This window comes from Oncorhynchus keta, chromosome 17 (assembly GCF_023373465.1).
Source record: "Oncorhynchus keta strain PuntledgeMale-10-30-2019 chromosome 17, Oket_V2, whole genome shotgun sequence".
Classification (NCBI taxonomy): Eukaryota; Metazoa; Chordata; class Actinopteri; order Salmoniformes; family Salmonidae; genus Oncorhynchus; species Oncorhynchus keta.
Genome location: NC_068437.1, coordinates 25,381,995 through 25,408,441, shown reverse-complemented (window position 1 = coordinate 25,408,441; position 26,447 = coordinate 25,381,995). Strand labels below are relative to the sequence as shown.

General features: G+C 45.5%; 1 protein-coding gene and 1 long non-coding RNA gene across 2 annotated transcripts in view; one reads left to right on the top strand and one right to left on the bottom strand.

Annotated features, from left to right (window-relative positions):
* The first annotated feature begins 6,340 nt into the window (after window positions 1-6,340).
* LOC118396701 (uncharacterized) overlaps window positions 6,341-26,447 on the top strand; it is a 33,554-nt gene continuing 13,447 nt past the window's right edge. Inside the window, exons 1-2 of the long non-coding RNA XR_004828249.2 lie at window positions 6,341-6,477; window positions 21,446-21,532. This is a non-coding gene — a long non-coding RNA (uncharacterized LOC118396701). The remainder of the gene's footprint in view (window positions 6,478-21,445; window positions 21,533-26,447) is intronic.
* LOC118396700 (multiple C2 and transmembrane domain-containing protein 2-like) overlaps window positions 24,257-26,447 on the bottom strand; it is a 41,904-nt gene continuing 39,713 nt past the window's right edge. Inside the window, exon 23 of the mRNA XM_035791059.2 lies at window positions 24,257-25,151. Within this exon, the coding sequence (XP_035646952.1) occupies window positions 25,092-25,151 (60 nt within the window). The 3' untranslated portion in view covers window positions 24,257-25,091. The remainder of the gene's footprint in view (window positions 25,152-26,447) is intronic.

The following is a 26,447-nucleotide window of genomic DNA, read 5'->3' as shown; positions in this document are numbered from 1 at the left end:
TTTTATACTTACATAGCTCAGTTTATTCATCTTTCCTCCCACACACATATAACCAGTCCAGTTCTGTTTCTTCTTTTTGACCATTGCAAGGTCATCATTTCCTTAGCATCTATTGTCACGTAGTATAGTAAGGACTATGAATCTAAAGTCATAATATGCAAATGTATTCTCCGTATTGTATAACCACGTGCATCTGGCATGATTGGGTAGTGAGGGACAAATTGTCCTCGGCCAAGACGTTTTGCGACTCAGCAAAAGCTAATGCTGATCTTCTTAATAGCACAGCTCTGTTCACATCTCCATGATAAAGGTGAGCATCGTGAGAGAGGAGAAGGTGATTGAATTGCAAAATGAAGAGCGCCCTTTTGCACTGAATAATATTTTCTCCTTTATGCATATGGAGACGAGCTGGACACACTTCATCCAGAAATCACAGATGAACAAATGCATCTGTTTGGTCCAAGACGGTGTAAATACTTTATTCATATGATGCTAATTTCACCCTGTCATTTTGATCACGTCATTCTCTCTGGAATATTGCAATTAAGTTTTGAGAGATAAAACATGCCAACTGCTCTGCATTTCAAGGCTTGATTGGACTATCAGCCAGTCAGTATGGCGCTGTGGTTTTCATCACTGTTAATTGATCCTTTCTTTAATTAATCTGGAAAGGAAAGCCCATATCTCTATCCTGTCTGATGGTCTCCTCTGTCCGTCATAACATAATAAAGGCCCTATCCTACTGTTAGTTACTCTGCCTTAGCCCCTCGCTCTGGCACTCTGCCAAATGTACTATTTATGGAGCACCTATCTATAGGCAGATTCTGCTATATGCACTCCAACGTCTGGGTTCATTAACAATACTTTAGCTAGTTACTTTGCATGCAGTCACCTTAGTATGCCTTTAACAAGGATATGTGGGTTAGTGGTATTCCAAGGTTCAGACCTACAAGTCGCTTGAGCACTGGGCATCCAACTCCCTTCTCTCTCTCTCTCTCTCTCTCTCTCTCTCTCTCTCTCTCTCTCTCTCTCTCTCTCTCTCTCTCTCTCTCTCTCTCTCTCTGTCTCCCTCTCTCTGTCTCTCACTCTCGCCATCAGATCCTGCTTCCTCTCTTCTTCCGCACTGCGTTTCTCGGCCCACATACTTCATGTGTTAGAGGCACCAATGAGGTTTTCTTTTACAATCATACTGCTACCTCTATACAATCATACTGCTACTGCCTTTACTCAGATGTGTCTCATGCAATCTGGTGGTGCATAGTCCATCACTAGCACCATAATCATCTCAGATACAATCTTTCTTCAAGAGTAAACTTGTCAGTCTTAAGCCATTTGAGCTTTCCTGGGGCAAAAGGATTAGCCAACATTCAGCTAACTTCAGTATCACTGAATATATTCTTTACATCATTGTCCTCTATTCAGGAGCCATAGTATTTGGAACAGCAGGTGACTGAAACTTGAATATGGTACTATATTATTTCAGATTCATAAGACATGGGCTTACCTGAGGCATTTTTCCAACTGGTTTCTTTGTTCAATGTAATTGTCTCAGTTCAGGATTTTCAGGATTTTCACAGCTCTACTATGATTTTGACAGAGGCACAGTACTTGCTATAATGATTACTCGTAGGAGGTGTCAAATAAGGTCTTAGCCCTTGGGCTTTTTGCAATGAAAGTGTGGTTCTTTTTTTGTGGACGCAGTTAAACTTACAATAGGACCATAAAGCGTTTTCCTCCAACAAACTGTAACGAAATGGATGGGAGGCAGCTGAGAAATGAACATGTAAGTATCTGTTTCTGTCTAATTAAATCCGAGGGCAGTCTCAGACCTGCTACTGCCAAGAGCTGGATCCACAGAGCTGCTGGATCTGCTGCTACTGCCTTTTGTGGTAGCATACTGCCACCTATAGCTCAAACCACAATACTCACCATGACCACAAACCTTTGTCTGCCTGTCTACTGTCAGATTACTGAGGAGGCAAGTTAGGTGGTGACAGATACCTGATTTCAGTGTCATCAGTCAGCTGGTAAGATGAAGCATTCTTTTTAAGATCACATATCTCTTTTGATTCTTCTTTATCACTATTTATACAACATACACCTGTAATAACACTAATCATCAGAACAGGGGATAATGCAACCTCACCTCCTTATCTGCTATGATATGAGAGTGAAATGTGTTTTCTTAGTGTAGGCTTCAGTGAAGCCACATTAGTTGTTTGCTCCTCCTGAGAACAAAGGAGAAGAAGAGGCAGCTGGAGGAGCAATTGTTGTCCATCAAGGGCTATTGAGAGTTCAATTATTTATCTTGTGAAGTGTTCCAAGGATGTGGTCAGCTCATCAGGGTCATAATGCACACAGAGAGAGGACATGTGCATGAGGCAAGGGGAGTAGGATGTTGTTGTAGTTAGTGAAAAAAGGCAAAGCGTTTCCACATCCCGATCCTCCCACGGTTCATGCAGTGGTTGTGAGGAAGTCTTGGACTCGCCACCTACGCTCCTCACATCTCAGCTGGTGAGCTGTAGCAAGACCTTAGTGCTTATCTCTCTGACTTTATTCAGCTGTTTAAGACAGCAGTACAGACAGGCAGACAGTATCACTGTACTAACATAACACAGCATGTTGTACACCCAGTGATTTAGAGGATAGTCAATGTGAAAAGTGTAATCAATGCCATATTGGGTTTATTGTCATTATTAGAACATTTGTTCTTTAGGCCTCTTTGCTTGTATTTGTAGATCAGTGGTACAACACATTTTCCTAGCCAGGATTCTGAAGGTTTATGAAAATGAGCCTTTGTAGCTGCCCTACTTTCAAAATGTTCAAAACACATCTGAAAATGAGAGTGAATTGTATAGGAGTATTTATCATTTCTCTGTTTCAGAATCCATCACCAATCTGTTCATAGCAAATTTCACCTTCAAATTTACAGTTAATGTCCATCTATTGTTCTCAGTGAAATGGACTGGGAGATTTAAGAGAAATGACATATTTTACACTGAACTCAATAATCCATAAAGCCGGTTTTGCTTAAGTCATTGTGCAGTACTGTGAGTATGTTAACACCATTAAATCACCTCAAATGTCTTAGTGATTCAATCTTTTTCACAGTGGACGACAAGTGAATTGAATTCCCCCAAAGTGCCTGTCCATTTCCTGTCTGTGTGTGACGAGCAGCGAGGCTGCTGGGAGAAGCTCAGATTCACTTTGTCTTTCAATTTTTTTTTACACCATTGCAAAATGTGACAGCACATATTTCTAACAAAAATATTTTAAACTTAACTGACCAATTTGTGTCGTTGCAATGCTCAAAATATAGTATTTCAACCTTCAATGACTGCAGCACCAAACGTGATTGAAAATCTATTCCAGAATAAACACCATACTTTCATCAACCATTGCACTTTACCATAACTAATTAATTTTAGCCCAGAGCAATGTAATATCTTTTCTCTCATCCAGACAAGTAGTATTTATCCTCACCATTTTTAAGAGCAGACAAGATCCATGCAATCCCCAAATGCTGCTCCTCACCCAGCCACCCACCCACCCAGCTGCTGCCCCAGCCTTGGCCCAGCCTGTCAGTGGTACTCTATAGCACGGCTGCGCTTAGTGGCCGTGACTCCTTGACCTGCTTTCCCGCTTTGCTGTGGCGACTCCTGCGTGAATAGCTGCTGGCGCCTCTCTGTGGCCTGTCTCCCAGATCAGGACACAGTCTGAACACATAGAATGGGCTCTAGCACCACGCACTGTGGATAGTCTTTGATTGGGTTATTTTACTATGCGCTTCTTTATGTCGGCCTGTTTCTGCTCTGCTTGACAATGCCCTCCAGGTCAGGTATGAGAATAACAATAGCCGTCTCCTTCTATGTTCCTCAAAGACTGTATTGTTCCATTAGCATGCTTCATTCTTTCAATGCTAACAGTCGGCATGAATAAGGATTATGCGAGAACGTAGACAGAGATATAGGCCTATACTGTTTAGATTTCTTTTCAGAAAGAAGTGCATCAAATGCATCCCTTTGACCATCGTTTATACAATGGACTAGCAAATGGGGATGGATGTAAGAAATGTATGCGTGAGAATGAAATAGAAATCGGCCTCATAATGATGCGGGGACAAAGCATGCAAGTGTTTGAAAGCCTATGTAAAGGTCCAGTCAGTGACCTCTAAATGCCAAAATAAATATGTCCGGAGCCATAATAACTTTTATAATTTGAATGATGAGGATACCATTGCAAGTCTCTTATGCACAAGCACTTATCATCTGTGAGGGAAAGCTATCCACCATCTCAGTACCATATACATGGAGGGAGGCAGGGTAGACTAGGCTCTAGGCTGGGGAGCACTGATTTCCTCTGACAGTCTGGCTCTGCTTGCTACCTGCCTAATCCCTGGCTCTTTAAAATTGTGTTTGGAATAAACTGACTAAAGGGAATAGGGCTTCAGAGTGCTGAAGGAAATGGAGAGCTCTTTAGGTTTGATTGACAGCTCTTGTCAGTAAGTCTTTCTCAGTAAGAGGCACCTGCCTCAACCCTTGTGGAATCCACGTTCCAAAGCGAGGCGCAAAGGTGTTGTCTTAATTATCCCCAGAAAAAAAGAAACACAATTAACAGTAAAGCGTTTAGGGTAGAGAGATTATTTACTGGGGCCCGTCCAGTGGAGACAGACGCTGGGCGCTCCTGGGAGACGGACATGTCCGTCAGCATAGGATGGCCAACCAATCCAATTAAATCTCAGATCTTTCAGCCGGTCAGCACAAGCCAACGGTGTTCATCATCCAACAATGACATTCCTTTGGTTTTTCATTTAAATCCAATGTGTTCTCAAGACAAAAGGGTTCTATTCAGTGCAAAGACTACATGGTGAGTTGCAAAGCTATGCAAGAACAGCAATAGTTTTCATTGATAAAGAATCTCTTACAATACACTAAAACACGTACGATTACATTGTGTTTATCCAAGGTTAAGTATGAATACAGTGTTCATGAAGGTTGTATGCATACGGTTCAGTATGGCTGTGAGTGGCTGGTAAAGAAAGGATCCTGTAAGAGCCTGTATGTAGCCTGTATATTAGAAGCCTTGGTTCTCAGCCATCTACATGTGAGGTAGGTCACTCAGGGTCATGGACATGGGGATTCCGATTAAGACGTTGATGGACGTAACAAAGGAGATGGGGGCTGTGACAGAGGGAAGATGCCAGTGCTTTTCTACATGAACTTTGCAGAGCAGACCCTCCAGGCAGTGGCATGCCAGAGAAAGAAGGATTGTGGTGAGCCAAAGAACTTTACTTCAGGAGAGGCAGACCAAATGAAAGTCTGGCACACTGGGTCCCCAGGTCAGCTAGCAGGTGGGAATAAGGGGGGGGGAAAGAGGGTGTAAGAGCAGGGACGTCACATCTGGCATGAATTAGGAAGGTAATACGGCGCGCCCTGAAAAAGTGTTTGAGGATCTCAGAGGCAGATCTCCTTTCCTAAGTAACACCAAGTCAGTGTGTCACGGGGGGCAGATCAGAGTGATTATAGCTGGGTCTTTGAGGAGCAGGTGCCACTTCTACTGCTGTCTCATACGCACCACTGCTTAACTGTATGGAATGTCGTTAATCTTGCATTATCATAGGATATCTACGCAGGGGATATTTTAGGTTTTACTTTACTTGTAATAGATCTTGTTCAGTATTTCTCATATTGTACATATTTTATCAGATGCGCTATATCACTCTGAAGACAACAATGGCTGTGGTGAATGTTGAACCATAATTTTACCAGTGCACTGTAGAGGAAAAGCAGAGTCCTGTGTCCCATTTAATCATAGTAAGTGGATTACCTCACCTCACATTACCTCATCCTCTAATTTTAAGATATCACAATATAAAACCCCTTGGCCAGCTGATTTAACATCCCCTGACCGCCCACTGCCAACTATTAACAGGGAGATACATTCAGTGAAAAAAATCCTCTGAGAAGCCAAGAGTAACAACAGCGTCTCCTAATCGTCTCATAATTCCCCCTATGGCTCTATCACATTCAATGTCTCACACGGCTTCTCTCCCCCTGCTACCATAGCAGGGACTGACATTTTGGAGAATTGATTCATCGCTACATTAAGTAATGCAGTAATCAATTACTCAAACAATTTCTCGGGGAAAACAGAAGCATTTTAAAAGAGGCATTAATGTCACTATTGGAGGAATAAAATGGTTTGGTTGCAATGTGAGCTGTATCTGACTGAGAGCGCTCTGAGCCTCTGCTCAGTCGGTAACTTACCCGAGCAGCACAGTGAAGTGGAAGGTCTTTTTTTCACGCTACCATTTTCATCCCATTTAATCGAATTCCCCACTATTGTTATCACATCTACAAAACAATTCTGTGGTGAGGTTACCCAGAAAGTGAGCTTGCATCTGCTCTCACGGGGGAGTGGGAAGAGCAGCTGTGGACAAAGAAGACAGTGTGAGGACCACAGAGTAGGAGATGAAAGGTAAAGACACAGCTACAGTATAACACACTTTTACTGGCTACAATGTGGAACTGGAACACACAGCTTTGTTATTCAAGGTTTCGAGAGGATATGGGTCATTATAAATATGGTTCCATTGTTGTTGTACACTCCTATTACAGTATATTCCCCTCCACTATAGCAGGATGCTAGTTTTTGTTGTTGCACAACATAGTTAGACCAGGTAGTTATGTGGTGGCATTAGGGGGACTTTTCTAACAGAATTGAAACACAAATATGCCTTTGTTATCCTGTAAGTCATCTTAAGTGCTTTAGTAAGAACGGTATTGTCTCCACAGCTCACTGAGCTACCCTAAACCTAGCCCAAAGACACAGAGATGGAATCTGAGCCAACAGCATTTTAGTTTAAACAGCTTTTTAGGCTTTCCTCGAGTACATTGTACAAACCCTTGTGGTTTAACAGGACATAAGAATTACTATTATCAAGTAATGGTCTGTGCAATACTATTGGATCAGTTTAGTATGCAATAATCAGTCCATAAAGATGGCTCATTATCGGTATAAAAATATACAGTATCATAACAATATTGAATTATGTAGCATTATGCATAATTTCCCCAATAACCTGTCCTATGAACATGTAAAATTGTAGGCTAGTATTTTGCTCCACTACAAAATTCCTCAAACACAAACTTCCTGTCCCGTCCTTGTGAGTTCACTGAACCTTTGCAGCGTATTATACACCAGTGTACTCATACTCATGGGGTGATGTTGCAGGGCCGGGTGGTTGCAGCTCAGTAATGATTTACAAATAACAATAAACTAAAGAATGAACAAATCAATAAATCAGTAGATCTCTGGATATTTGAGAGCCAACCTTATTTCTTTATTTATCTGGATCTTTTATTGTTATCGTCTCTCCAAGGCAGGAGCAGGAATCCCAAATGATCCGAGGGGTTAGGGGGCGCGGCGCCCCCGAGCCCCTAGCCCCATAGCGGAGGTAACGTATTCAATGGCCTGGGGCGAGTGGTGGAGAGGAGCAGCCCTGCTGCATACTGATGGCAGGGAAAGGAGGCAGTAATTGGAGCTGCAGAGGAGAGGGGAGAGAAGGGCAAGCACTAGGAGATGATGGCTTTGTTTTGCCTCTCTCTGCCTGTCTGTGCCGCTCAAACTCCTCCCCCCACACCTCTCCCTCTCACACTCACTTACTGCAGATAGGGAGGAATAGAAAAGAGATACTTGCTAATTGGTCTCTTGCTGCTTGCTTAAAGATCCATAGGTTTATTTCTAGGGGTTTTATGTCTATTGAAACTAATAAACGACTTATGTACTTGTGTGTATGGTAATTCAAGAATTACATAAACCTATCATATATTGTTGTCGGTTGCATAGCGCACAGTGGCATGTGTTAAAGATGGGTATTATTAATAACATGCAATTGTGTGAATATAACACAATCTTCTACATCTACATGTCCATGCAAAATAACACACAACTTAATGGGATGTAGGAACATGAATAGATCATTTTATGCTCTATTTGTAACTCCTGGCTATAACACACCAGCCTGGAGTCTATGGAAGGCAATTTAAAGCTGTCTGGAAGGATGTAAATTGGTAAATATCAGTTTAATCAGAGCACATCTCAGTTAATTAAGAAAATTACACTGACAAACCGTCTGAAGCTGATATAAGAACGCAAGCCAGCATGGCAATCAGAACCATCCCTTATGGTTCAGCCACACAGCTCCCTCATGTGGGTAAGAAACCGTGCTCACACAGTATGCTGCAACACTGTACAGTAGCTTAACATCACTATCTAAGAAATGGTACAGGAGGTATCCAGGCATGATTTTAAATCTATACAGTAAGGCTGTTTGTGTCTTATGCCCTGAAGAATTGTATTCTTAAAACATTCACATCATCATGACATTCTGATCTGTTGACACAGATTAGTGATGTGAAATGCTTGGCTAAAGGCCGGAGTCCTGGTGGCGGCGTGTTAGAGTCATTGCTCCCCACCAGCCCAGACTGCAGTGAACAGGTTGAAGACAGAGCCTGGAGCCTATGGGTCAGTGGAAGGACGTGAGCAAGTGGAGCTTTCATTTCCTGTCAAAGAGGAGCAGCGAGGAGCTTTCAGAGGGATCAGTCGCAGCCTAATTGGGCCCGGTGGGTGACACGGCAGCGTCGTAAATAAAGCAAACACAGTTTTAGTGTCTCTGCCACTGGACTCTTTAAACCTTCATCACAGAGCAAGCACTTCCAATGAAAGACCACATCTAATGACTTTACTAGAGGTTGGTTTTTTAATTGATCCTTTTTTCCATATGCATTTATGTTTTTAATCAGAAATTAGAGCATACATTTCCTCAGTGCTGGAGGACCTGGTAGGGGACCATAATTAGCAGGCTTGTGCCTGACACTATCTGCTGCTGGTTAATACGCTGGTCTGGTGTTAGTCTGACAGTACTGCTGCATGGTGTCACTCTGACAGTACTACTGCATGGTGTCACTCTGACAGTACTACTGCTTGGTGTCACTCTGACAGTACTACTACATGGTGTCACTCTGACAGTACTACTGGATTACTAATCCTATCCAATGAATACCTAGGATAGGATAAGTAATCCTTCTCACCCCCTTTAAGATTTAGATGCACTATTGTAAAGTGACTGTTCTACTGGATGTCATAAGGTGAATGCACCAATTTGTAAGTCGCTCTGGATAAGAGCGTCTGCTAAATGACTTAAATGTAAATGTAATGTAAATGCATGGTGTCACTCTGACAGTACTGCTACATGGTGTCACTCTGACAGTACTGCTGCATGGTGTGACTCTGACAGTACTACTGCATGGTGTCACTCTGACAGTACTACTGCATGGTGTCACTCTGACAGTACTACTACATGGTGTCACTCTGACAGTACTACTACATGGTGTCACTCTGACAGTACTACTGCATGGTGTCACTCTGACAGTACTACTGCTTGGTGTCACTCTGACAGTACTACTACATGGTGTCACTCTGACAGTACTACTGCATGGTGTCACTCTGACAGTACTACTGCATGGTGTCACTCTGACAGTACTACTGCATGGTGTCACTCTGACAGTACTACTGCATGGTGTCACTCTGACAGTACTACTGCATGGTGTCACTCTGACAGTACTACTGCTTGGTGTCACTCTGATAGTACTACTACATGGTGTCACTCTGACAGTACTACTGCATGGTGTCACTCTGACAGTACTACTGCATGGTGTCACTCTGACAGTACTACTACATGGTGTCACTCTGACAGTACTACTGCATGGTGTCACTCTGACAGTACTACTGCATGGTGTCACTCTGACAGTACTACTGCTTGGTGTCACTCTGACAGTACTACTACATGGTGTCACTCTGACAGTACTACTGCATGGTGTCACTCTGACAGTACTGCTACATGGTGTCACTCTGACAGTACTGCTGCATGGTGTCACTCTGACAGTACTGCTGCATGGTGTCACTCTGACAGTACTACTGCATGGTGTCACTCTGACAGTACTACTACATGGTGTCACTCTGACAGTACTGCTGCATGGTGTCACTCTGACAGTACTACTGCATGGTGTCACTCTGACAGTACTACTGCTTGGTGTCACTCTGACAGTACTACTACATGGTGTCACTCTGACAGTACTACTGCATGGTGTCACTCTGACAGTACTACTGCTTGGTGTCACTCTGACAGTACTACTACATGGTGTCACTCTGACAGTACTACTACATGGTGTCACTCTGACAGTACTACTGCATGGTGTCACTCTGACAGTACTGCTGCATGGTGTCACTCTGACAGTACTGCTGCATGGTGTCACTCTGACAGTACTACTGCATGGTGTCACTCTGACAGTACTGCTGCATGGTGTCACTCTGACAGTACTACTGCATGGTGTCACTCTGACAGTACTGCTACATGGTGTCACTCTGACAGTACTGCTGCATGGTGTCACTCTGACAGTACTACTGCATGGTGTCACTCTGACAGTACTGCTGCATGGTGTCACTCTGACAGTACTACTGCATGGTGTCACTCTGACAGTACTACTGCATGGTGTCACTCTGACAGTACTACTACATGGTGTCACTCTGACAGTACTACTACATGGTGTCACTCTGACAGTACTACTACATGGTGTCACTCTGACAGTACTACTACATGGTGTCACTCTGACAGTACTACTGCATGGTGTCACTCTGACAGTACTACTACATGGTGTCACTCTGACAGTACTACTACATGGTGTCACTCTGACAGTACTACTACATGGTGTCACTCTGACAGTACTACTGCATGGTGTCACTCTGACAGTACTACTACATGGTGTCACTCTGACAGTACTACTACATGGTGTCACTCTGACAGTACTGCTACATGGTGTCACTCTGACAGTACTACTGCATGGTGTCACTCTGACAGTACTACTACATGGTGTCACTCTGACAGTACTGCTGCATGGTGTCACTCTGACAGTACTACTACATGGTGTCACTCTGACAGTACTACTACATGGTGTCACTCTGACAGTACTACTGCATGGTGTCACTCTGACAGTACTACTGCATGGTGTCACTCTGACAGTACTGCTGCATGGTGTCACTCTGACAGTACTACTGCATGGTGTCACTCTGACAGTACTGCTGCATGGTGTCACTCTGACAGTACTGCTACATGGTGTCACTCTGACAGTACTACTGCATGGTGTCACTCTGACAGTACTACTGCATGGTGTCACTCTGACAGTACTACTACATGGTGTCACTCTGACAGTACTGCTACATGGTGTCACTCTGACAGTACTGCTGCATGGTGTCACTCTGACAGTACTACTACATGGTGTCACTCTGACAGTACTACTGCATGGTGTCACTCTGACAGTACTACTACATGGTGTCACTCTGACAGTACTGCTACATGGTGTCACTCTGACAGTACTACTACATGGTGTCACTCTGACAGTACTACTACATGGTGTCACTCTGACAGTACTACTGCATGGTGTCACTCTGACAGTACTACTACATGGTGTCACTCTGACAGTACTACTACATGGTGTCACTCTGACAGTACTACTACATGGTGTCACTCTGACAGTACTACTGCATGGTGTCACTCTGACAGTACTACTACATGGTGTCACTCTGACAGTACTACTACATGGTGTCACTCTGACAGTACTGCTACATGGTGTCACTCTGACAGTACTACTGCATGGTGTCACTCTGACAGTACTACTACATGGTGTCACTCTGACAGTACTGCTGCATGGTGTCACTCTGACAGTACTACTACATGGTGTCACTCTGACAGTACTACTACATGGTGTCACTCTGACAGTACTACTGCATGGTGTCACTCTGACAGTACTACTACATGGTGTCACTCTGACAGTACTGCTGCATGGTGTCACTCTGACAGTACTACTACATGGTGTCACTCTGACAGTACTACTACATGGTGTCACTCTGACAGTACTGCTGCATGGTGTCACTCTGACAGTACTACTACATGGTGTCACTCTGACAGTACTACTACATGGTGTCACTCTGACAGTACTACTGCATGGTGTCACTCTGACAGTACTACTACATGGTGTCACTCTGACAGTACTACTGCATGGTGTCACTCTGACAGTACTACTACATGGTGTCACTCTGACAGTACTACTACATGGTGTCACTCTGACAGTACTACTACATGGTGTCACTCTGACAGTACTACTACATGGTGTCACTCTGACAGTACTACTGCATGGTGTCACTCTGACAGTACTACTACATGGTGTCACTCTGACAGTACTACTACATGGTGTCACTCTGACAGTACTACTGCATGGTGTCACTCTGACAGTACTACTACATGGTGTCACTCTGACAGTACTACTACATGGTGTCACTCTGACAGTACTACTACATGGTGTCACTCTGACAGTACTACTGCATGGTGTCACTCTGACAGTACTACTACATGGTGTCACTCTGACAGTACTGCTGCATGGTGTCACTCTGACAGTACTACTACATGGTGTCACTCTGACAGTACTACTACATGGTGTCACTCTGACAGTACTACTACATGGTGTCACTCTGACAGTACTGCTGCATGGTGTCACTCTGACAGTACTGCTGCATGGTGTCACTCTGACAGTACTGCTACATGGTGTCACTCTGACAGTACTACTACTACATGGTGTCACTCTGACAGTACTGCTGCATGGTGTCACTCTGACAGTACTACTGCATGGTGTCACTCTGACAGTACTACTGCATGGTGTCACTCTGACAGTACTGCTGCATGGTGTCACTCTGACAGTACTGCTGCATGGGGTCACTCTGACAGTACTACTGCATGGTGTCACTCTGACAGTACTGCTGCATGGGGTCACTCTGACAGTACTACTACATGGTGTCACTCTGACAGTACTACTACATGGTGTCACTCTGACAGTACTGCTACATGGTGTCACTCTGACAGTACTACTGCATGGTGTCACTCTGACAGTACTGCTGCATGGTGTCACTCTGACAGTACTGCTACATGGTGTCACTCTGACAGTACTGCTGCATGGTGTCACTCTGACAGTACTACTGCATGGTGTCAATCTGACAGTACTACTGCATGGTGTCACTCTGACAGTACTACTACATGGTGCTGTCAGAGTGACACCATGTAGCAGTACTGTCAGAGTGACACCATACTGCTACAGGGTGTCACTCTGACAGTACTACTGCATGGTGTCCATTTCAGAAACTTAAAAGGACCACTGTTGGTCAGATTTAAAGTGATGCACTACATCATCTATAACACTATGCTTATTAGGATTCCAAAATTTGATTCAAGCATCAAATTAATAAGCTAGACAAGAGGATAAACCAACTGAAAATATACAGGGCCAAATTCAGTATGCATTGTGCTGGGGAAGGCGGAGAGGCGTGAAACACACAAGTAGCTTTGAATAAAGACATTGATTGAAGATATGCGATATGTTCCTGAAATACCGTTGGTTACTCTAATAGATGAAAATGGTATGGCGATATTATGTTTGTGTCAGTGTGTTTTTGTGTGGCTGTTGATATTCCAAATGTGAAGTGTATGCTATTTTGGTTAAATAATAAACTTTTAATTGTAACGTCTGCTTCCAACTCACACTCTCAAACACGTAGATCCCCTGAACGCAGCTCACTTTCCGGCCCACTTTCCAGCTCACACTCTCAAACACATAGATCCCCTGAACGCAGCTCACTTTCCAGCCCACTTTCCAACTCACACTCTCAAACACATAGATCCCCTGAACGCAGCTCACTTTCCAGCTCACACTCTCAAACACATAGATCCCCTGAACGCAGGTCACTCTCCAGACCCCAATCACCTGAATTCCGATCACCTGTTCACACACCTGTATGTCATTATCACACACTATTTAGTTCAGTTCTTTGCACCCCATCATTGTAAGGTATTGTTTGTTTTGTGACACACTTCTATTTGTAGCTCTTGTTTTCTCGTAATTTAATTCTCCCGTGTATGATAGTTTTGACCTGCCTCACTAACGACTCCTTTTGCCTATTCCCTGCCTGTACTTTAGCCTATCGGATTTCCTGTTCCTATTGCCTGATCTCCCAGACGACATTACTAACATTTTCCCTGACTGTACTGTTGCCTTCTTGGCCCCCCTGTGTATGACCTTCTTCCCGATCCCCAGCTACCTGCCTCCTCCTCCTTTACAAATGAACACCTGCTGCGCCCTGTGCTTGAATCCCTCACCAAAAACGACAGATGGATTCAGCGGAGCTGCAGCTACGTCTGGCCCGACAGGAGGAACGAATCAATGAACTCTGCGACCTCCTTCGCCAGTCCCTTCCTGCTTCACCGATATCAGGTGCCACAGCCTCCTCTCGTTCATCTCCTCTATATCCATGCGTAATAAATATGACGGCTCCCTAGGGAAATGTCAAGGATTTCTCATGCAATGTAACCTGTACATAGCCAATCACCCCGCTGACTTAATCTCTGACAAAGACCGGGTGGACTTCGTCATCTCCCTACTCACAGGCAAAGCTCTGGATTGGGTCACAACCCTGTGGGCCGCTCAAAGTTCTGATCTGCCATCTGAATCACGTTCCCACGCCCTCTTCAAGGAGGTGTTCGAACATTAAGTTTCAGGTCGTCAAACCGGGTACCTGTTATGTGAGCTGCGACAGGGCCATCGCTCCACCACCGAGTATACCCTTGAGTTCAGCACCATGGCTGCTGGCAGTGGATGGAGTGAACCATCTCTCCTTAGTCTACCGGATGGTTCTTAATTGGGAGTTAGACCAAACGGGCCTGCAGAGGAGATTTAACGAACCTAAACCAATACATCCGGATGTCCATATCCATTGGCAACGTACTGGTAGACCGCAGACCGCAGACATTCGCCCATTGCCTGCGAGTCTTCCACGCCCTTCTCTCATCCACCACGGTCTAATAGCCCCAAACACATGCAACTCGGCCATCGGAGGTTACATGAAAACCTGTGCCTCTAACCCCTCCCCCTCCCGTTAGGATTAATGCGCTGGACGGACAACCTCTCGGAACTGGTCTTGTAACTCGCAACTACCGAAAGTATCACCCTTTAGATTGGCCTCCTTCACTCTGAGGTCATTCAGTTAATGATGTTGTCTTCGCCTAAAGTACCACTCATCCTCGGTCACCCCTGTCTAAGCCTTCACGACCCTTACATCTCCTGGCGGCAAAGGGAACTGCTGTCATAGTCTCCTGCCTGTTTTAAGAACTGCTTCAGTCTACCCTGTTGAGCCACCTCTATAGAAGGATCGGAGTCTGCCATTCCAACCCACATCCCACCTGTATATGCCCAGTTTCTGAGTGTCTTCAGCAAGAAAAAGGCGTCCATTCTGCCCCCTCATCGCCCGGAGGACTGCGCGATCGACCTCCTTACTGGGGCATTGCCCCCTAAGGTTCGGATCTACCCCTTGTCCATCCCAGAGAATGAGGCTATGGACACCTATATAGAAGAGGCCCTCGACATGGGATTCAGCCGTCCTTCCACGTCTCCTGCGGCATCCAGTTTCTTTTTTTGTGAAAGAAAAGGATGGTAGTCTCTGTCCCTGCATAGATTACCGACCAGTCAATGACCTTACCATCAAAAATTGCTTCCCTCTGATTCCGGACGCACTGGAACAAGTTGGACAGGCTACTCCAAACTCGACCTACTGAAAAGCCTCTTCATGTCACGCCTTGGTCATAGTGTTTTGTGTTTTCGTTATATTATTTGTTCAGGCCAGGGTGTGACATGGGTTTATTGTGTTGTCTTATTGGGGTTTTTATAGGCATTGGGATTGTGGTTTATTAGGGGTGTGTCTAGCATAGGCTTGGCTGCCTGAGGCCGTTCTCACTCAGAGTCAGGTGATTCTCGGAGGCAGCACGGCGACGCGGATGGAAGCCTGAGAGCCTGTGCTTACCGGGGGGCTAGAGAGACCGGGCAGGCACCGTGTTATGCTATGGAGCGCACGGTGTTTCCAGTGCGGGTGCATAGCCCGGTGCGGTTCATACCAGCCCTTCGTATTGGCTGGGCTAGAGTGGGCATCGAGCCAGGTAAGGTTGGGCAGGCTCGGTGCTCAAGAGCTCCAGCGCGCCTGCATGGTCCGGTCTATCCAGAGCCACCTCCACACACCAGTCCTCCGGTAGCAGCTCCCCGCACCAGGCTTCCTGTGCGTGTCCTCGATCCAGTATCACCAGTTCCAGCACCACGCACCAGCCCTTCAGTGCGCCTCGCCTGTTCAGCACAGCCAGAGCCTTCCTTCCCTCCTGCGCTGTCGGAGTCTCCCGCCTGTTCAGCGCTTCTAGAGCCTTCCTCCTCTACAGCGCTGCCGGAGCCTTCTGCCTGTTCGGAGCAGCCTGAGCTGCCAGTCTGCATGGAGCTGCCAGAGCTGCCAGTCTGCATGGAGCTGCCAGAGCTGTCAGTCTGCATGAAGCAGCCAGAGCTGTCAGTCTGCATGAAGCAGCCAGAGCTATCAGTCTGCAAGGAGCTGCCAGACTGCAAGGAGCTGCCAGTCTGCAAGGAGCTGTCAGTCTGCAAGGAGCTGTCAGCCTGCATGGAGCTGCCAGTCTGCAAGGAGCTGCCAGTCTGCAAGGTGCTGCCAGCCTGCATGGAGCAGCCAGAGCTGTCAGTCTGCATGAAGCAGCCAGAGCTGTCAGTCTGCAAGGAGCTGCCAGTCTGCAAGGAGCTGTCAGTCTGCAAGGAGCTGTCAGCCTGCATGGAGCAGCCAGAGCTGTCAGTCTGCAAGGAGCTGCCAGTCTGCAAGGAGCTGCCAGTCTGCAAGGTGCTGCCAGCCTGCATGGAGCAGCCAGAGCTGTCAGTCTGCATGATGCAGCCAGAGCTGCCAGTCTGCATGGAGCAGCCAGAGCTGTCAGTCTGCATGGAGCAGCCAGAGCTGTCAGTCTGCATGGAGCAGCCTGAGCTGTCAGTCAGCCATGATCTTCTAGATCTGCCAGTCAGCCATGATCTTCTAGATCTAATAATAATAATATATAATATATGCCATTTAGCAGACGCTTTTATCCAAAGCGACTTACAGTCATGTGTGCATACATTCTATGTATGGGTGGTCCCGGGGATCGAACCCACTACCCTGGCGTACAAGCGCCATGCTCTACCAACTGAGCTACAGAAGGACCAAATCTACCAGTCAACCAGATTCTTCCAGATCTGCCAGTCAACCAGAATCTTCCAGATCCGCCAGCCAGCCAGGATCTACCGGAGCCTACTACCTGCCTGAGCTTCATCTCAGTACTGGGCTTCCTCTCAGTACTGGGCTTCCTCTCAGTACTGGGCTTCCTCTCAGTACCGGGCTTCCCCTCAGTCCCGGGCTTCCCCTCAGTCCCGGGCTGCCCCTCAGTCCCGGGCTGCCCCTCAGTCCCGAGCTTCCCCTCAGTCCCGAGCTTCCCCTCAGTCCCGAGCTCCTTCAGTCCCGAGCTGCCCCTCAGTCACGAGCTGCCCCTCAGCTCAGTGGGGTTCTGGGTGAGGACTATTAGGCCATGGTCGGCGGCGAGGGTGGATTATCCCAGGACGCGAAGGGGAGGAACTATGACATTAATGGAGTGGGGTCCACGTCCCGAACCGGAGCCGCCACCATGGACAGATGCCCACCCGGACCCTCCCTATGGTTTTGAGGTGCGTCCGGGAGTCCGCACCTTAGGGGGGTTCTGTCAAGCCTTGGTCATAGTGTTTTGTGTTTTCGTTATATTATTTGTTCAGGCCAGGGTGTGGCATGGGTTTATTGTGTTGTCTTATTGGGGTTTTTGTTGGCATTGGGATTGTGGTTTATTAGGGGTGTGTCTAGCATAGGCTTGGCTGCCTGAGGCGGTTCTCAATCAGAGTCAGGTGATTCTCGTTGTCTCTGATTGGGAACCATATTTAGGTAGCCGGGGTGTCACTGTGTATTTCGTGGGTGATTGTTCCTGTCTCTGTGTAGTTGTTCACCAGACAGGCTGTATTAGGTTTTCACGTTCCATTTGTTGTTTTTGTATTTGTATAGTTATTTCATGTATCGCTTTTTTCCATTAAAGACATGAGTAACCACCACGCTGCATTCCGTCCGACTCTCTTTCGACAAACGAACGCCGTTACACTTCACCTCTGCACCCATCCATAGGCAGCCATATCGTACCCTTCTTTTTGTTCTGGAGGTTGATGCGTCTGAGGCAGGCGAAGAAGCGGTTCTCTCTCAGCGGGTAGGGACACTCCCAAATGACATCCATGTGGCTTCTTTTCCAAGAAACTGTCACCCGCTAACAGGGACTATGTCAGGAACCGAGATCTCCTCGCCATTAAGCTGGCTATCGAAGAGTGGTGCCACTGGTTAGAGGGAGCTCCCCACCCATTCCTTGTCCTTACCAACCACTGCAATTTGGAGTACTTAAGAAGTGCGAAGAGGCTGAACCCCAAACAGGCTCGCTGGGTACTCTTCTTCACCCGCTTTAACTTCACCGTCACCTATCTGTCTGGCAAGAAAAATGTGATGGTTGATTCCTCATCCAGTCTGTTTGACTCCCATTCCTCTAATCCAGCTCCAGAGCCCATCTTGCCTCCATCTTGTGTCGTAGGAAATACAATCAGCCGTCCAAGAGATCTTACGCCACTACCCAGCACCTCCCGAAACCCCTGCAGGCAAGACCTACGCTCCGGCATCCGTCAGACGCCAAATAACGCAGTGGTGCCATACCTCGCTAAGTTCTGTCCATCCCGGGATCACCCGGACAGTGGAGCTGCTGACACGCAAGTTCTTGTGGTCATCCCTAACAGCAGACGTCTGAGATTACGTTATTTTCTGTCCCGTCTGTGCATGGGCACAAATTACCTACCAATAAGCTCAAGCCTTTTACCTACACCACACAGACCATGGTCCCACATCGCCATGGATTTCCTCACTGATCTACCAGACACTTCGGGCATCACTACTATTTTAGTTGTAGTGGACCGGTTCTCCAAGATGTGCCCACTCATCTACCCAATGCCATGGAAATGGCCGAGTGCATGTTCCGACGGGTGTTTTATCTGGATAGGATGACATCGTTTCGGATCGGGGACCCCAGTTTGTTTCCAGGGTGTGGCGTGCCTTCTACGACCGACTGCGGGTCTCCATCAGCCTATCCTCCGGATACCATCCCCAAACCAACGGGCAGATGGAAATAGGGATGTACATTCGCCAACACTGCACCCACCGACCACACGGGTGGAGTCGCTATCTAGCCTGGGCCAAATACGCACATAACTCCCTGGTGCAATTCTCACTCCTTTGCAGTGTGTCTTCATATACTAACCCCCCTGCTGTCGATGAGTGGTTTTGACAGAGTGAGCAGGTTTGGGAGACCGCACATCGGAACCTACATCAAGCTTCCCTCTCCCAGAAATTGTTCGCTGACCAGCGTCACCGACCTACTCCACTCTTACACCCTGGGCAACGTGTGTGGCTCTCGACCCGGGACATCTGGCTTCGTGACCCCTGCAAAAAGTTCAGTCCCCCGTTCCTTGGTCCCTTCAAAATAACATACCGCATCAATCCTGTCACCTACCGTCTCCAGTTGCCCCACCATTTCCGGATCTCCTCATCCTTCCTTATGTCCCTTCTTAAGCCTGTGAGGTACAACCCTCTCCATCCACCAGTGGGTCACCTTCGTTTGATGTTGGCGGAGCACCAGCTTATTCCGCCCAAGCCCTCATTGACTCCAAGAACCTGGGTGGTCGCATCCACTACCTGGTGGATTGGAAGGGGTACGGAACTCCAACTCACACTCTCAAACACATAGATCCCCTGAACGCAGCTCACTCTCCAGATCCCAATGTGCTTGAAACCAGCTCTCTGTCTCCCATCATGTTCATTACATTAATATTTAGCTTCTTTTAAATTTACAGCAGATCAAAATATATCAGGTCCAGATTGGGCTTCTTTACCACGCTAGATTTTCCCACCATGACTTCACTTTGTAATTCTGCTGTGTCTCTTTCCTAAGGACTGCGTATACATATTCATTCTGATGCTATAGAATGTGTCAGAGGTGTCCTAACGGTGTCCTTAATGAAAGGCTATTCCTGTTGAACACTTTTGCAGTCATCCATGTGCCAGCCACAGTGGAAATGTGTTTTTCCTCTCCTTCTTTCAATGAAACAAAAGTTGATCTGTACTTATCTCTATTGATACCTGATTTTATTTGTATTTTTTTCTTCCAGGGTTTGCAACGGCGAGACTATCAATGTCTTTAGCAGATTTAACAAACCAAATATTCTTCTCTTTCCTCAGGAGGCTCAGACTCACATTGCATTCAGTGTTAATTCAAATGAAATATGCAGTTAGAGAGAGCATCGAGGTAACGCAAGAAGTTAAAGGCTTTACAGTTCTATTGCTTTTTTAACATTTATTTTTTATTTTTAAAGTCAGACCTGAACTCTGTTTATCCTACAAATATGTTCAAGGTTCTTTGTCAAGGATGTAGAGCTTTAGTTCAATTTTATTTGTGTAACCAGGATAAACTCAGTAGCAATTGGCACTGTTTTTCAGGGAGTCTTGGGAAGCTATCTTGAAGAATAAGAAAATAAAGTTGAAACCAGTGTAGAGGCATCTTGATGACAATGTCCTAGCTTCCAATACAAACAACGTTTTGAATTACTGACCATTTGAAGGTTCTCTCAGCAACAGCAACAATTTGGTCTGACCTGATTGGCTGCAAGGGCCTGGTTTCTGTTCATGTGACATTGTTCCAAGGTAGGCAGTACAGTAGCTATCCTGAGGCCCATGTCAGGACCCCCTGATCCTAGATCAGTGCCTGTCAGGCCTGCACCTGTAACAGAGACCTTGTGGCCCTGCATCCAGCATGTAGGGCCATGCTGGGCCACAACACTGCCTCCGACATGCTTTGCATTCAACCACCACTCACGGCCCAGGCAATGCTCCAGAGACTGGCCGTGATCCCAGCTGTTCGCTTCATTTTAATGCACTCTGAATAATATTAAAGCAGAATCAGTTGAATATATTAATGCAGGCTGCCCCTCGGAGAGATGCTTTTAAAGGCCAATGATTTAATTTAAGCTCTTAAACCCTCTATTTTTGATATGTTACAAAGAATTATGGCTTTTGCCATGTCTTTACACCACAGAGTACAGTGGGCCACTGTATAAATTATTACCAAACCATGACTTCTGGAAACAGCCACCATTAGCAGTCATATTTCCACCCCTTATCCTAGAGACCATATCAGTCCCTGTTCTTGCACTTTCTAGTATTCCTGTCATTCGAGTTTGTTCTTGAATAACGAACGACACTGTCAGTATAAAATCTATTTGCATGGTTTTTTGTAGTTGACACGGAGGATAAACCGACTCCTACAAAGCAAACTGGCACCTGAATATAGGCTTGGATGTCTTTTCAAAAGCTCCAAATGCTGTCTCCTCAGGTACATGCTTATGGAGGGAGACCAATCTGGGACTGTAGCACCACAATCTGGCCCGTCATTTGGATGTCATTACTGAGTTGATTCCAGGTGAGTCTTCCACTTTACTGGTGTCAAGGTCCTCTTCGAGTCGGCCCTGACCTCTGGCATTTTAATTCAAGGCAGCCCAGACTCAGGGCACTAGTGCTAATCTCATTGGCCCGTTTTTCAATTGGTACCACTAGAACAAATAGCTATAACCAAAGAGATTTGACACCTGTAAGTATAACCAAGAGTAGTGCCTCTGTCACTATGCGGCACTGTGGTGAAATAGTGTCTCCATGATGGGAGGTCAGAGAACCATCACGAAATCACTCATGTAACAATTACTCAAAAGAGGTGCGGAGTGTAGTGGCATAATAAAATGAAGCCTTTGCTGGCATCATCTGAAAGGCAGGGCGGTACACCTGCGAAGGAGAGAAGCGATCACATCAGTGTTCTCTGTGTTTGCGCTTGCTAGTTTGACGCCCGCTTCAGGGCTGCACATCACAGGAGCGACTGCTGAAAAAACAGGTTGTAGGGGTCCTTGCGCACAGCCTGCCTGTGGTGCTGCCTGAAGGACTACCATGGAAACAAGGAGTGTGACAGGCTCTGGGGGGATCCACCACAGCTGCAGGCACTTCCATTTTGACAGACTGATGAAGACATCACTGCCACACAGCGCACAAAAACAACAACAACTAGTGGAAAAAAAATATGATCCAGGCAATGTTAACTGCTATGTGGCTCAAATGTTTATTAGCAAGCTTGTAAAACATCCAGGGAGTTTCTAATGCATTCAGGGACCAGATTGCATGGTGACTTATCTGCTGAGATTTGGGCTTTTCCCTAGAGGGAATAGAGTTATAAATTATTTCTTAAATATGATTACTTCTCTACGAAGAGGAAAGAGACATTATGCTTGGTGAGAATTCTATGGCAGCCCTAACCCTGTCTATATCCTGTCTTTAACTCATTGAATGAATGACTCAACATTAACAGAGGGCGTCCAAGTCCAAAAGCTCAGTGCCAGTGACATGACAGCTGGGAAGCAGACAGCCTATTCACCATGACCTCTCTTAATACCAATGACCTCATTTGCCTTGATAATATCTCCACTGATGACAGCTCCAACCTCTTAGTTCCCAGAAGTCCCCAGAGCCAGGCTCAATTCATCAATATTAGCCACCGATACTCATGTCAAACATTATGGAACAGGTAGTGGTTGTAACTTCAAGACAAAATGTCACTTAATAGTTATTTGGTCATCTCTTTCAGAAACAATGCATCAGTAACAAGCTGCAGTTATATTTCTGTTTGGAAAGTTCTGTCTTGTATTTTTAGAAGTTTTGAATCCTAATGAGTTTCTAGGATCAAACATATTGCAGAGCACATCACTGTATGTGTGAGATACAGCTGTATTGGAGTGTGTTAAAATATGATGATTAACAGTACCCCGGGAGTGATGCTTAATTGGTTTCACCTGTCGGGACACCTCATTGGTTCTTCTCTGTGGGCACCCCACCTCCTCCTCCATGCCACCCCCACCCCCAGTGGAGCCCAGAATGCAGCAGGGTTTCAGCTTGTATGTGGGATTTAGCTCGTCAGAAGCTCAGGGTCACCTCCACTCCCCCTCACTTTGAAATGGACCCCTGGTGGCAGCTCCTGGGAGAGCCCAGTGATGTCTCTATCAGCCTGTCAAAAGAGATAGCCTGGGGCTCCACCAGGTCCCCCTGAGCCAATCAAACTCTTCACAAAGCACAGATAGATGCTCTTTCACCAGCGTGCTACTGCAGAGGAAGGAGATCACCCGCCCTCCCGCCCGACTGGGATGCTCAGCACACCAATCAGCTAGAACAAACTTCCAGTGCTGGGGTCCAGGGCTCGCCTCAGCCAAAACTCTGCTCAAACTAGGGCTATTTTTAAGTGTTCCTTGTTTATTTATTTACTCTTTCTTTGAATGAGCAGATCTGAGAACACACCAACTAAACAATAAGTTATTTCAAAGGCCTACTGTGTGGAGATCCAACGACAAAAAGAACTCTGATAACATGTTATATGATTAAAGTTCCACTGGTACATGAGCAAGAAATACTCCATAAGGATTTTATCCAATATGTGCATAGTCTGGAAATGTCATGAGGAATCGATTTCCCATTAAAAAGAGATTGTAATTTGTCAAAGGCAATGAAAGAGCCAGTTAATGTAGGCCCATCAAGGATAAAACTGTTTGAAAATCATCACATTCAAATCTAATACATACAAGATCTAAAACAATCTTCTAAACACACCAATAATCATCTCTAAGTAACATCACATCAATGTTTGAGGCTAATCGTTGTGAATAATTTGAAGATGCCTCAAAGCAAACCGTGAAAGACCCTCTGAGGATTATGTCTGATGGAGTAGGGAGCATATGTTACTCTTCCAGGAACTCCATCATAGAGAGAAAGACTATCCCCTGTGTGTAGCCAACATTTGGTAGTTGAGGTGATTTTAGTGGAAACGTGAAGCATTAAGTGCTGAAGATGAAAAGTACTCTCTGTGAGATGAGCGCCCGCTCATTTGGACCCTGTTATTGTGAGAAGGCAACAAAAGCACTGCATTAGCCACTGCGCCGGACCGACATACAGGGCTTTGATGTGAGCTCGGTAACCAAGGCACAGCGGTGGCCGATGCATGAGCTCTGTTCCAATGGGTGTGTTGTGTAATCAGATGTATTTACTGTGTATTCAGGGAGAGAAGTGGTGTAATCCATTCCCAGTGCAGTTAGAAAGAAAATCATTGTGGAGAAACTACAGTTTGAGATTGGATTTTTCGAGATTTTACAATTCATCACATTTTCATTTGAGAATTGACAAATAAGAAAGACATCAACACAGGAAACATGAGAAGTTGCACTAGAGTATCAAAGTTACATGTGTCTAACTTTCCTTTGAATCTGTTCAGAAAATCACTTCTTCATAATACAAAATATTTGATCAAAGGGATTGTACAGAGTTGATTTTACAAATTAAAATAATGAATATAAAAAGGCTTTGTAGTAAACAGTTATCGGCCTACATAAAAAGAGAACCATAAAAATACAAAATTAATGCCTGTAATACTTTACCTAAAGTCTATATTTGAGAGATCAATTTAAATAGGTAGGAATGTACAAAGTACAAAGTATTAAATGGATTTAGCACACCTACAGTATTACATATACCAATTTGCCCTTATATGAAAATAAAATGTAAATGATTCAAAGCATTGCAGCGGTTCAGTTATACTACTCAAACCAATAAAAGCCAAACAGCAGAGGTCTGAGTTAAACCAAACTTTCTAGCTCTCATTCTTTTTCTAAAATGCATGAATGGATGCGGGCAGACGGCGTCTCTGGCTCTGTGATTGACAGCTCCATGTGCTGCCTCCCTAGCCGGTGCAGTGCACAGCCCCTGTCAGGGGGGTGGCAGACACACAAACGGGAGAGCGGCTGACTGCACCCCCACAGCAGGGGGCACGGGAGAGGGGGGAGCAGGCGGTGAGGGGTCGCAGGTTCTGCTGGCACTGGAGCGTTGCCATCGTAGCGGACTGGGCCGTGCCATTTTCAAAAGGAGCCCGGGCCTTTCATCCAGCATGTCCGAGGGGCTTACCTTCTCCTCCGTGGCGGGCTCTGGACGCTGGGCGCTCTCAGCTCGCTGTACTGCACCTGTAAAAACAAACAGGAGTTTGGTCGGAGGCAGGTAATCTGAGCTCAGTGGAGCGCACGGTAATGGCTCCCCCGAGGAGAGCTGGTGCAGGGGAAAGCGAGGCGGGCTTGCCTGTAATGAATCATTTTTTAAACACAGGAGCAGAGGGGATTAATCACAGGGAGGAAGGATTTGAGAAGTCAAGGGTTCCGTACCAGCGCACTCCCCCCTCCTCTGCCACAATCGCAATATTAGAAGCAGACATCAACTGTTGAGAAGACCTGCCAGTGAGGGAGTTGTAAAACTGCATAATCGCTCATTGCAAGTTGTGTCCTTTCGGAGAAAACTTTGTACGAAGCCAAGAATAGCCTCAGCCAGGGGTTTCTTAACTAGAGTAGCAACTGGCATCAATGGGATGTCGAATTTTACATGCTTCAATGGGAACTAAAAGTTGACTTTGATTTCATCCGAGAAAAGAGACCTGCCACTTTGACATTTTAACTTTAAACCCCAGTTTCCTTTCAGTTATGTTTGCAGAATTATGCTCAACATCAAAGATTTCAGGTCTACACGTCCAAACATATTTGTAACAGAAATCAAGGCTGAAAGTCTAGAATTAAACTTCCAAATTGGAACTTACTATGGCAAATGGTTGAAAAACTAAGTATCTAAAATATCTTTGTCCAATTTTGTAGTCTCTACTGAAAGTAACAGGCCCCAAAAATGAATCAAAACAACCATAATGCGAAACCAATTGATAGTTGTAAAAAGATTTAGAAACTTGACAAAATGAAGTTTGAAGAAAAATTGCTTTCAAAAGCATTTTTGTTGTTGCTACAACAATAACATGGTTCTGTTGAATCAAGGTAGAGAATCCATACTAATTACCAAACCCTGATTATTAGAATGGGAGATGGAATGAATGAGGGAACAAAGTGACTGCCGTCTGCATCAGAACATGAAACTGTTAGAACTAACAGATGCTTCTTATTTCAGGACAGACAAGCTCCTGTCAGAAGTCCCGGTTTGGGGGGGCTTTGTAGATTTGCACAGGCACTAATTGCCAAGTAATTTTGCTGTGAGACAGGAGCCTGTTTCCAGCCTTTGTAATATGGCTAGACTGTGTCCATACCTCGGCCTATCTAAGGGTTGGAGTTCTAAGGTAATAACTATTGTTATGGTTCTTGTCTTTGTCTTGTTCGGCAGATTATTATTCACAAAACTTTATCTACTGATGAGTCAATATGAATGTTTTGTTTTGTTATGTACCCACCATCCATGACATAGTTCATCTGTAAACTAGACTAAAAAGTATT